The following is a 14,070-nucleotide window of genomic DNA, read 5'->3' on the forward strand; positions in this document are numbered from 1 at the left end:
GCCACATGCGAATATATTGTTAGACGTAAACAAGATTTTTGTTTCTTGCATAAAGACACACAATTTTGTTTTTTTACCATTCAAATGGAAATAGTTTATCTTGAAATGAATACTTTGGTATAAAGATATAATGAAAAAATATCACGAATATGCATATCTAAATGAAAAATATATTCCTAATGTTTTTTAAGATATCGTTTTACCATGATTGAATATAATCAAGATCGAATATCATGTTCTTATATAACCAATGACATGATTTGAATTTTCGATATCAATTCACGTAGTATGATGCAAACCTATGTCGCAGATTATGAAAATAACAAGCATGATTGTATAATTCAAAGAACAACATGTTTAACGCAAAAGACAAAAAAGCTTCTGATGACCTTTGTCCGAAACCTATAACTTCAGGCATGTTCTGATGTTCCGTAATAGTTTTACGTTAAATGGAAGGATAAAATCAGTCTCGTTAATTAGAGTAATGTTGATCAAAGCTTATGATAGATCCTTCAGAAGCACACACTAGGTACTAATATGAAAATAACATTTCCGGATTTATTAAGAATGTTGATTGACAGGCAAACTATCAACATAGCTTAGCATAACCGTTCATAAAATAATATCAAAGAAAATTAAAGGGTCTTATCTGTTATTTAGCCCCACCAAAATCGAACATCGCTAGTCTTATTTTCTCCAGACGCATTTAGGTCAAAGGATTATCTAAGAAGCTTTAGTAATACAACCGAGCATCAAGCAAACATTCCTAAAGGATAACTGGAAACCTAACCAAATGATCAGGAAGTAACAAATTCTTGAGACAAATTCTATAAGTAGCAGCAGGTAATCGAAAAGTCGGTAATTCTAATCATCGCCCTAATCGCGTAACAATCACAAATACCACCTTGTTGCTAGTTTCTTAGATATATAGGAAACCAAGTGACTGTATGTTTTTAAAAACATTATGTTAACCCGAATGGGATAAAGGTCTAACAGTGACATGAGTTGTTAAAATCTCTACAAAAGCTTGCATTATTAATGTTAAACTTGTAACGCTGTGTTTTCATGACTAGATATGCGTTACCCATACACTGTCTCCTCAGTCGTTTCAGGGACTGGCTTTATAGTATTATCAGTGATTCGCTTCTAGGTGGTATATATTTTCCTGTCTCAGCGTTGGTGTTAGTGAACCTTTGATTTTTGCTAGGTGGTCTCAAGGGCAAACTGCACGGTTGATTCTGAGACCAAAACGTAGAAAATTCAGTGTAGGATATGTTAAGCGAGACTAGTTTTACCTTAAGAAACAATGACATATGCGTTTGTAAGGAATTGATTTTAACGCATATACATCTAAAAACGGTATCGATGGACGAATTCTGACTTAATCATTGAGGAATCTTTTGACGAATACCCATACCAAAGTGTTATTTTGCCATTAATGGGATTTATAAGTTGTTTTTCAGCGACTCGCGCAGGAATGTATAGAGACATTTTGCGACAAAAACCATAACAACGCTAATGTCTATTTTATGGTTTAGTAAATCATCAGTAAGCAATATATTTCACTTAATGATTGCATTTGATCTTCCAACTTAGCAAATGTTTTGCAGTTCAATGTGTAATATAGACTTAAACGACCAGTTAAATAACGCCAATATCGACATAGAATCGTACTATCAAACAAGTGGAGAAAATACTTGCATTTTATCATGCTCATGTTGGTCCCAGGGTCATTTAGATTTACTTTTGCTACTGATCTAAAGTCTTCGGAAATGAGTTAATGTTGCCACGTTTAAATTATGCCACGGTTATATGAACTAATTATTGAATGGAATATGCTAATTTTCAAATCCATTAGTGCTCTCGTTTCAAAAAAAATAATCCTTGTAATTACAACTTGCATTTTAACATTCGATCATGAGCGAGCTTTTAAGATAACAAAGTTTATTTAAATAGGGGTTACTAAGTATATGACTTTTTTCACCGACAGAGGGAACATTACTGAGCATCTTAAATGATTATGTTGTGGGGTTTTTTGTGAATTTTTCAAACGACATTTATAAGAACTATATTTTAAAATTGCATAAGGAGTCTAGTGTCGTCCATTCATCGCAAGCATATATAAAGTTTGTTTCAATAAAAAAGAACATAAAATCTATAAATATCAATCGTTGCGATAGTATAGACTTGTATGCCCTTTGTACTCATGACTATAACGCCTTTGAAGTGTATTCCAATAGTAGATCAATTCGATCATCTACATGAAATTATTCTATAAGAGGTAATTTTAGTCTCCGGCATTCCTTACGGCATGTCCTTAGTATCCACAAAATATATTAAGCATATAAGCTCTCAGTATCATACAACATTGATTACTTGTCTTGACTTGATTTTCCAAACAAAAATATTGTTATAATGATTGTCTTCAACCTATAATTATTCAAGATCTCAATAATCAATAATTCGATTTTAAATTATGCCTTAATAACCAAACTCTTATATTGTATGCACAAAGAAAGAATGAGGACACTGGAATCTTTAAATCAGTTTTGCATTTTAGAATTAATTAATCATTGCATCATTGTTCTGATTATTTCAATTTTCACTAATCAAAACGATTTACATTGGATGCTTAAACGATTATAAGTGTTCGAATGTTTTGAAAAAATAGTTTGACATACAGCTCGACATTTTCAATCAGAGTGTGTTTTCGTTCTATCATCCGTTTAAAGCGTTCAAGCACACAATTGTGAATAAAGGAATTTGTTCATAAATGACTACTGATTTCGTTCAAGATGCATGTAATATCAAAAAATTCATGAACAAAACTGTAATAGGTATTTGACATTCATTCCCATACTAAATCATGCATTGGTCTTTCCCAAAGGCATGTTATCGCGTGCTGTTTGTAAACAAAACAATATATATAGTATAGAGACAATATAAGAAATGAATTACCTTTTGAATTGCATTGGAATTATATCGATTCACTTGTTGGTCTGATGGAATCGATAACTGTAAATTGTTTGAATTGCACTCATATTAGTTAAATTAGCTTTCTAATTAAGTTCCTTCCTAGTGTTTGTTCGTGCAATTAATTTTGTGCTTTGTCGTGAACTGTCGGATTATTATACTGGTATTGTGTTTCTTCAGTACTATGCCATTTTAAACAATGCAAATTTGAATGGTGAGACGTAATAATTTCATATGTAACAGTTTAAGTAATGGATTTGATATGAGCAAATAGATGCAACATTCAAACAAATTAATATACAAAAGTAATGAAAAGTATAATTAAGTAATATAAAAAGAATACTATAATAAGCAGATAATACAAATTTTCAAATATATTTTAATATAGGAAAATATTCTGAAATAATTTAGAAAAAAACTGGAACAGTTTAGTTCGTTGAAATTTCAACCATGAAAGGAATTTAATGACAACACAAAACACAGTAAATATCGTTTACGAAAATCAAATAGTTGAAATTATACATTCATTTCCTTTAAAAATTGAATCGTTTGGATAAAACTCCGGTACAACATGCAGATATCCAGCTCGTCTGTAAAACTCTCTTCTCTGTCGTGCAAACACTTACATAACGTACAAACAGATTAAGCTTTCGTGAACATAAATTTTGATTTGATTCCAGCTGATAATTAGGAATTATATTTTATTATAATTATATTATACTTGTTCCCAAATTTACCAATCTGAACAAAATACAACAAAGTATATAATCTTTCAAGAATGTGGTTTTTGAATAACTTTCCGTTAAGCTTCTGACTTTTGCAAATGCGAAATTCTATTAAATAGAAGTTTTATGCTGAATTTGAGTGAACTGAAATGGTGGACAATTTTTATTTTCATTTACTATTATGTATTTGTCTTTTACGTTGATTCTGTGTTAATATAAAACTATGGCGCCATGACCTTTGCAAACTTTTTAAAAAGCTTCATTTAGATGGGATTTAACTTGTAAATCTATACAGTAATAAAACTAAGCATCATCTGATGATTGCAATAAGGTCAAGTCAGCTTTAATTGTATGCTTCTATTGAAAAAAATAAAAGCAAAACAATAACAAGAACAAAGACCCTTCTCGTTTTTAGTGTTTCTTGGTACTATAAGGGTAGTATTTCGTAAAAAAAGATGTTGAAGATAAATCGTATATGTTAAAAAGATAATTGTTTGAATTTACTTCGCATTTTACACTGATTGTTGTCCAGTTATTACAGCCTTAAATTAAACCTTTTAATTATTCACAAATGGTTCCGTGTGAGGAGGGTGTGGCCAGAGTATCTGCAAGAAACTTAATTCTCCGGTTTGATTATCACAAATTAAAACTCATTTTTTCTGAAAGCTGGAGGTTTTGCTAAATTGTGTTTATCGAGTTCCATATATGTCACCTGCCAAGTACCTTTCTTTGCATATATAATCTGTTAGATTTTTCAGTATATTCATTAACATAGTATATCTGCTAAAGATAATTCGAGAACACTTTGTTTAGGAATTGAAATTGTGACAGTTATTTGTTAGTGACATTTTTACGCAGTTTTGGATTCTCTGCCTAATTTAATTAATTGCATCGGTGTATTTTGGTGATCTTTTTTGGTGGTATTGTATTGATTTAATTGTAATAATCGGTTAAATAAATATAATATCAAAGGGTTATTCATATCAGTTTTTAGTGGGGATTATTCCTGAACGTAGTGTTAGTTCAGCAGTTTGGGAAACGCTGCTTAAGGTTACTATTTGCTATTAGTTTATTTGTCTTGTAAGTGTTGTTTAAGTAACTTGTTGCATGAGTTTATTTTGGTTGTTTGTCTAAAGTGTTGCTTTGTGTAACTATTGTCATAATTTTAGTGTGGTTGTTTGTCTACTAAGTGTTGCTTTGTGTAACTATTTGCATACTTTTAGTTTGGTTGTTTGTCAAAAAGTGTTGCTTATTTTAACTATTTGCATAATTTTTGTTTGGTTGTTTGTCTACTTTGCTTGACTTTGCTAGGTTTTGCTGGAGTTTACAATCTTGAAGTAATGTAATTTTACAAATTTAACACAATATTTGCAATAAATTATACTTTTTTCCAACTAAATATATAAAACTCATAAAAATAAATACAAACAAATACAACTAAATAACAATAAAACAGACTTTGCTAGGTTTTCATAGGCTTTGCTAGGCTTTGCTGGATTATTCAATCTTGAAGTAATGTAATTTTACAAATTTAACACAATATTTGCAATAAATTATACATTTTTCCAACTAAATATATAAAACTCATAAAAATAAATACAAACAAATACAACTAAATAACAATAAAACAGACTTTGCTTGACTTTGCTAGGTTTTCATAGGCTTTGCTAGGTTTTGCTGGATTTTTCAATCTTGAAGTAATGTAATTTTACAAATTTAACACACTATTTGCAATAAATTATACATTTTTCCAACAAAATATATAAAACTCATAAAAATAAATACAAATAAATACGACTAAATAACAATAAAACAGACTTTGCTTGACTTTGCTAGGTTTTCATAGGCTTTGCTAGGTTTTGCTGGACTTTTCAATCTTGAAGTAATGTAATTTTACAAATTTAACACAATATTTGCAATAAATTATACATTTTTCCAACGAAATATATAAAACTCATAAAAATAAATAAAAATGCTTTGCTTGACTTTGCTAGGCTTTGCAGTGTTTAGTAGGACCCATCGATCTTATCAGTTGTTTTCATAAACACATGTCATTAAAAAGTAAATTAGCAACATCTAGTGAGTGTTTACCCGCTGGGTTGTTTTCAATAAAAAGAAAAGATTAAGTATGTATAAACTTTATGAGTAGCGACATTTCCATGGTAGTGATATCCCCCAATGAATAAAGTGTCAGCTAGGGAAAGATTCATTTCTAAGACGTAATTATTTACTTTTTAATGATAGTATTCATGCAGGATGTTATGAGCTGAATCAGGCAATCGCCATACATTTGATATACTTTATAACTATTAATTATATATTTAAATGTATAAGAGTGCTTTAGGTTATTTAGAGCTTACTGTAAATAGTTATCTTTTAAGTTTTATAAAGCTTTCAAACTTGACGTTTACATGTCAATAATTCCCCTCTCAATACAAACTTCATGTTCCTCTAAAGAAAAAAACAAGTCACTGTAAAAGTTGTATCCGATTATATTGCATTAACTTTTATGTTTATAACGCACTGATGAAAACATTAAATTAAGTGTCAGAATTATTTCTACTAAAAGTTGATTTGCTTATGTATTGTATTCATATAAATACTAATTGATATCTCCTGTAAACTAATACATACAAATTCAAATCCAGTTTGTACATAATATTCAAAACTGTTTAGTTCGTGTAAACAAACTGTATCAATCAGACGTATTTCGTGAACACCTTATGAGTAAATATTTAACGACTTTTTATTTAGTATGATCGCAGTTTCCTAACGTCATTTTTTAGTAAAACCAGCATCTTATGTGTTATTTTTCCAATATATTTTTCATCATCATAGAAAGCGGGATGTTCATACTATTCCATCAACAATATAATAAATTATCTTTCTTAATTCCAGAAACTAATACGAATGAGTCAATCTCAGCAATATATATATAAATATGTATAATACTATAATGATCAGTCGTAGACGGTGTATAAACACGTATTCGTCGGGGCATCGTATCCACAATGGTTGAGATGGATGCATGTTAATAAAATGGAACGAACGCGATATGCTACTGGTCGTCTGAAAAACATCATACAGTAATGATCTTTTAGTTTGATGACTTCTTCGAATTAAATCTACTTAGACATGTTCTGCTTGGTAGTTTTGTATATATTCAATACAGTGTACGTTGGCAGTCTTGTCTTCACAAAATCTCAAAAACATAAACGCAAGGATTTCTTTCAACCTCGGTATTGTGATTATTTAACATGTACTGCAAATATATATTTTGGCTGCACGTAATATCTATGTAACGATCGCATGAATTTTCCTTCTACCTTGAAAAGGAAACCAATCTTAGGGGAAAATGTGCGTTAACATAAACAAAAAACTCCATCGCATTAAATCTTGCTGACTGGAAGCCATAAAACATGGCTCAGCGGTGTTAGGACAGTGCTACTAATCACACTCCCGAGTCCTACTGACTTCTCCGAAGCCACCATTTCTACTCTGCCAACGAGTAGCTCAATACCGGAGTAATACTGATTCAAATCCGGTACCACATGCCGACCATTCAATAAAGCTTCAAAGAGACCACTCTCAATTTCACACCTTGACGAAGCGTTTTCCTTAAGAGCTTCCTTTCTCTAAACTTCACCGGTATATTGATTGAAAAGCACATCAGTCAGACGTTCAAACATTGAATTAAAATCCTTACATTACTTCAATGAACTATCGGTTTCTTTTCCAATAACCTAATATATTTAATCTGTCTATTTACAAATATAATTTACTACAGGTATTATATTATTATTATTATGGGATGTTACACATTTTCGTGTATGCATTTTACTATTATTATTTTATTGTTATTATATTATACTGTCATTTATATGTAATGTATCAAGCCCTTAAGTATATATTTCGAGAATATCCAAATAATTTTACTTCTTAAAGTGGAATAGACACTAATGTAAAGTTGTAAATTGAATGTGGCGTTCTGATAACATTTAAATAAAGGTATTTTTCGGAAGCAAAATTCATTTTTGTTTGCCATATGAATGCGATTATATTGATTTCAAGAACATGGGTGTTAAAAGCAACATTTGTCATAACTCATTACCATCCTCTTTCAGACTGTTCACCTTTCCAACGGTAAAGAAGAACCCAGAGCGACGTGAAAAATGGAAACAACTCATAGGGCGGAAACAAGGAAGTAAACTTTGGTCACCACCAACAGACTGTCGTGTTTGTTCAAGGTATATGTGAAGCAAGTTGTTATTAACTAAACCTCAAGCAATGATTAATTTACACACAAATATAACACTTAGGGAAGCATCTTGGTAATAATGTACATGTACACATGTATTTGCTTAATTGTACTTATTTCATCTGATGACATTGAAGTACAATTGTGTAACTAACATGTCATTAGTATACACCAAACAATAAATTAGTTCATTTATTTTAAGGCATTTTGTCGACGGGGAACCGACTCTACAAAATCCACTGCCAACCCTTCATCTTGGTTATGACGATGCTTCGAAACGGGTAAAGCGGACGAACCAGTTCGAAGCTACAAAACACATGCCTAAACAAAAGCGGTGCAAAATCTTTGCGGATGAACCTGAATTCACTGCGACACAAATCTATGAAGATCCAGAAATTCCTCAATTGACACAAGCACCATTGTCATTTCCACCTCTTTTAGTTCTTATTACATTCATCCTTGTTATGTTTAACTTTCTAAAAATTCAGTACCAAACTATTCAAAAACAGAAGCAAGAAATTCAAAGATTAAAAGATACCATTCAAAAACACCGAAATCATATGAACTCAGAACAGCTGCTGGTGTATGACAAAGATGTCCAGTTTTACACTGGCTTGTCAACTAAATCTATCTTCAACAAGCTACACTCATTTATAAGTCCCTTTGTGAATAGGAGATGGACTGGTGTCACATCTATGATAAAGAATGTTCGAAAATATAAAGCTAAATCACGCTATGGGCCAGACAGGAAATTGACCTCAAAATGTGAATTTTTGTTGATGTTAATGTAAATCAGGTTAGGACTACTTAATGCAGACTTTGCAAAACGTTTCAACATTTCGGAATGTCTTGTTTCAAGAATTTTCCTTGCATGGTTGCGGGCGTCTAGCTTAGCTCTTAAAGCTATGGTGTATCTGCCTGATGAAGAGACCCTGATAGCAACAAAACCAGAGCGCTTCCGTAAACTGTCATCCCTACATTCAATAATAGACTGCACAGAGTTATTCATAGAGACCCCCAAAGACTTGTACCTACAAAGTGCAACTTGGAGTGATTATAAACACCATAACACTTTAAAACTGCTTGTGGCCTGCTCTCCAAACAGTTCCATCATTTTCATATCCAAGGCATACCTTGGACGAGTGTCGGATAAGGCCATAACATTGGATTAAAACTATTTGGACCTCATCCCGATGCACTGCATGGTTATGGCAGACAAGGGATTTAACATACAGGGAGAGTGCGCCTCCAGAAATATATCACTGTATGTACCACCCGGGCGGAGAGGAACATTTCAGATGCCTAGTGACTGTGTCAGAAAAACTAAAAAAAAATGCTAATCATAGAATTCTGATTGAGTAAGTGATCAGGCGGCTCAAAACTTTTCGTATTCTGGCAAATGAGCTTCCAATATCCATTGTGTCTCACATTGATGATATCCTTGTGGTTTGCAGTGCATTGTGCAACTTAAAACCACCAATTTGCAAGACATAGTAAAATGTAAAATGTGTATGGTAAACATTATGTTCACCTATTTGACAGTGTTTGTTTGAAGTTGAAATTAATGGTACTGCATACAGTAAAAATGAACTCATTTTGTCAATGTCTTTGATGACTATCTGCTTTAATACATGCATTGTAAATATTAGTGCAGTTATTATGATGTAATTAAACAATAATCTGTGTTTTATTACAGTTTTCTTTTTATTCCGAAAAAATGTACACCCAATTTGAACTAAACAGACATATGCTTATGCATTCTCACCATAGTGGCATATCTGTTCATATTTAAACAGGATAAAGCTTAGTTAAAGCTGTCGACGAAAGGTCATTTTGATTCATTACAACTGTTAGAATGATGGAGCTCACACGCTGTCTTATTTATGTTATTTACCATAACTCCTATCAAACATCCATTTTGTACAGATTTTAAAGCTATGCCATCATCAAATATTGAAAGAATGAAAGACAAACTTGCAAACATTTCATATAATTTAATTCCGACCATTATCGGCAAGGAGCATCATAGAAATGAGATCATGCAAAAATATCAATAATAATGACTATAAGGCCTAAAAAAATGTCCGTTTCGGGTAACCCGACCCTACCTATAAAAATGCGCCGACCCCAACTATATTTTTTCCGTTTTTGAGCAAAAAAAATATTCGTTAGTTAATAAAGAGTTACGAAGTGCGGATAAATGCAGATTTTAATCAAAATTATTGTTTATATGATAAAACAAAGTCAGGCAATGACAGTAATGTAGCAAAGGCTTTCATGTGCAAGAAAACTCTCTGAACTTATGACAGATTTTGAAAAAAAAAATAAAAAAATCCCTACCTACCCTACCTAAAATATTTGAGAAGGTTACCCTTAACAAACAATTATTTTTTTTGGCCTAACATAAAATAAGATTTATTTAAAGCTGCACCCTCACAGATTGCTTCTTTTGACAACTCTTTTGTCTTTTACATTTGAAAATGAGTTTTTGTGGCAAAAACCTCACATACGCTTTAAGAAAAATGAACTTATCGGCAGTTGCCTAAACAATTGAGATATGTTGAAGTGTAAGTCAATGTATATGACTTAATTGAAGGCACTGATGATTTGTGCGAGTGCAGCTTTAAACATTGGGAACAATAACAATGATGAGACAGGGTATGATCATGTGAAAATAGAATGCAGCACATACATTAATGATTCGAAAAGATGCAAGAAGAATTAAAACTGCTCGCATTACTTCATGTAATAGAACATCGGTAGCAACATATTCTAACAGCAAATAATGTTTTTAAGCATTTAATTCTAATAAGGCAAAAGGGTGCCTTAGCTTCACTCCACCAAGCCAGAAGGGTTATCAAGTAATAGTATACAAACAGATTTATCCCAATACTATTGAACATATGCTTCTGAAACCTTTCATGAGTATATTAATTACTATGACGGCAAACACTCGTGTTAACATTTACTTAGATCATACATTTTTTTAATCTAATTTCACCACTGAATGCTAGTAAAAAATGTATATTGGTGTAGATGAAACTGCCATTTAATGGTATTATGCACTTGAATTTCATTTTTGTCAGTTTTTACACTTTTTGCAGAACCACTTGAGAGCAATACTCACTAACTCATCTGTCACCCCAGCACAAACATAATGTGTCCAAACACTACATCCATCACACTGAACAGACTGGATATTCTCACTTTGTGGCTCATCCAAACAATCCAAACCACATATACCACAGAGGAATACAATTGTCTTTGACTCAGCCTTTCTGGTTTTCTTTTTCCGCTTCAATGGCTGTGTGCTGATTGGAATCAAAGCACGTCGTGCTGATATTGCAGGACGTTCAACATTTTGCTCAGCAGCAACAGGGATGGCGTTGTTGTTTGGGTCAGATCCTGTGGTTTTCAGCAGTGGAGTCTGGTTTTCATCTCTGTTAGAAGGCTGATCATTCCTGTTCATCCCACAGATAGCCTGGAACATGTGTTTAGTCTTGTTTTCATCTCTGTTAGAAGGCTGATCATTCCTGTTCATCCCACAGATAGCCTGGAACATGTGTTTAGTCCAAAATGAACTAAGACCATTTTCTAGCGAAGACCCAAATTGCATGTCAAAACATACTCTGACAGTAAGACTGCCATGTAAAGTATAAATGAATAGGTCACAGAAGCTTCGGCCAAGAATGCCCATTTGTCCCTGTATTTGGAAATAGTAGGGGTGTTTTGAATCGAGCACTATTTTGCCATTCTCTTCAAGAAGATATTTAATATTATCTACTGTTGGAATTTGGGCCTTCACTGTCTCTGGACATTCCAAATACCTATATGCTTTTCCTTCCTTGTATTCATTCAACAACCTATGGACTATCTCACTAGAAGCCATTCCATTCAAGTACTCTGCAATGTCTGTAATGTAAACCGAGGGCCAGGTAGCTAAGCCATCCTTCTCACATTTCCAACCAGATGTCAATGAAAAGGGGTCCGGAATCACTTCATCTCCAGGGTTAAGCTTAGCCTTGTATTCATGCTGAAGACGATGTTCTGCGAGCTCAGCGTTGGCGTCTACTGGCAGGTTTTCTTCCCAGGCACAAAATGCCCTGACAAATCAAGATCTTGTTTTGAACAACTGATACAAAATTAAAAAATATTAATACATTTCATGGATTTTTTTTCTCATGTTCATAAACATGTAATAAAAGAATGCACCAGTTAATTGTAACACCCCACACCCCACCCCCAAGGTCAGGGGTATACTGGGGGAAATGGACCATATTTTAACGTTTCAGGTTGCCCTGCAGTGTTGAGTAAATGCAGTGGTTTTGTTTTAGCTTCAAATATAGCGGGGAATGGGCCTTACCTAGGTATCCTGGGGTGCGGGAACATTTGGCGTGGAATTTTACCAGCAGTTTGTCCCCGCAGGCCAGGGATTTAACTGGGATTGGCTGGACTCTAAGTCAAAGTCCCCACTATTCCTCAGACCATGTAGGCGTGGTTACAACTGACTTGTGCATATAAGCATATACTGTAGGTACAAGCAATGAGATGCAAGTCACAGTTCAATATTTAGTTCTTCCAATGACTAACTTTTGTACCCATCTCAGGGTGACCTATCAAACATCCTTTATTTAAATGCTGAAGCAATAAATAAAAAATAAATATAATAATGATTATATATACAGACAATAATATGAATAATGATATTTCTTTCATTAGTTCTGTTAGAGTTATATCTGTAATATGCACTGACAGAAATAGTTTCCCACACTTGCTAAAAACACACACACTCATACAGGTGACAGGGTGGGTGGGGTGCTCTATATCTAACCTTTTTATTATTTTATACTTACATTACTTTATCTAAAGCATACATCTTTTAAAGTTAAATGTTGGAATGACTCTCACAGCTTTAAAAATATAAACCGTATCGCGATAAAACAATCATATAACGTTTCCTGTAAACAGAGAAATACATATATGTATATATACAAACCTCGCTGATAACTCATCAAGGTTCCCATCCACTGGCTTCTTTCTTCTAGACAAATACACTTTAATAGCATGTAATGACCACATTTTAAACTTTTCAACCGTCATTTCACTCAGGTCATCCATTTTCACACTTTATATCTGTCAAAAATTAATCAGAGCGTAGCGTACATTTACATATATCAAGCAAGATGGCGAATTTTTACTCGTGCATCCGGGTACTTGCAAAAGTTGTAACGAGCCTTCCGAAAACTGTTAAAGCGTGTATGAGGAAAGCAACGTGCTATTAAATCCTATGCCCCTAGAATTCCATATTTCAACAGCAACATTCTTCACTGGAAATGCAGAACAAACAAGAAGCAGATGTACAATCGGAAGTTAGCAAAACAAGTTATTAAACATCGAATGCTAGTAAAATGTGCCTTCTGCAGGGGTGACCACATATCGTCAGAATGAGAACACCTAGTCAAAACTGATGCGAGATTTAAATGTGCCAAGCGTAAATGATTGTGCTTTAATTGTTAAGCAGACGCCCATCGAGGTTCCGCATGCAAATAAAGCTTCAGATGTCGCAATTGACAGCGTCAGCATCACACCGCTATATGAAAACAACATACGAAAATAGACAAACTGGACCCCGAATCAGCTACGTTCAAGTCAAAAACGGACGGTCAAACATACCTTACTATTTATGTTTTACGATACAACACCGTTGAAATGTTTTTCTTATATCTGCGATTGCTAGCGTCATTTTGTCGACGTCACTTCCGTTATATTGTATATATGTGTTCAGTAATAGGATCAAACCTGAATTATACTTCTTGATGATTGAGTCCTTCGACTTTAAAACAACCATGCCATGTTACTTTGTGTATTGTATCATTGTTGTGTATATAAAACATGCATTATTTGACATTTATAATGTATATTTGTACCAATTAAATATGTTGTATATAAATTATGTTCTCCATATATGGATGAAATAAAAACTATTATTTAATGAAATAGAATTAAAAAAATAGAAGCCAATTCATTAACGAACGTAAGGTTTATTTCTTAAATTTTAATCAAATATAATTATTATTAATACTCAAAGATACTGATCGCGCTGTATTTACATCT

The 14,070-nt window shown here is 32.9% G+C and overlaps 1 protein-coding gene across 1 annotated transcript; it reads right to left on the minus strand.

The window, feature by feature from the left end:
* Positions 1 to 11,038: 11,038 nt before the first annotated feature.
* On the minus strand, positions 11,039 to 13,074 carry LOC128215218 (uncharacterized). Its single transcript, XM_052921925.1, has 2 exons — positions 12,953 to 13,074; positions 11,039 to 12,059 (listed from the first exon to the last, which is right to left on the minus strand). The coding sequence occupies exons 1-2, from the start codon at positions 13,072 to 13,074 to the stop codon at positions 11,039 to 11,041; spliced, it is 1,143 nt and encodes a 380-aa protein (XP_052777885.1).
* Positions 13,075 to 14,070: the final 996 nt, after the last annotated feature.

This window comes from Mya arenaria, chromosome 13 (assembly GCF_026914265.1).
Source record: "Mya arenaria isolate MELC-2E11 chromosome 13, ASM2691426v1".
NCBI lineage: Eukaryota > Metazoa > Mollusca > Bivalvia > Myida > Myidae > Mya > Mya arenaria.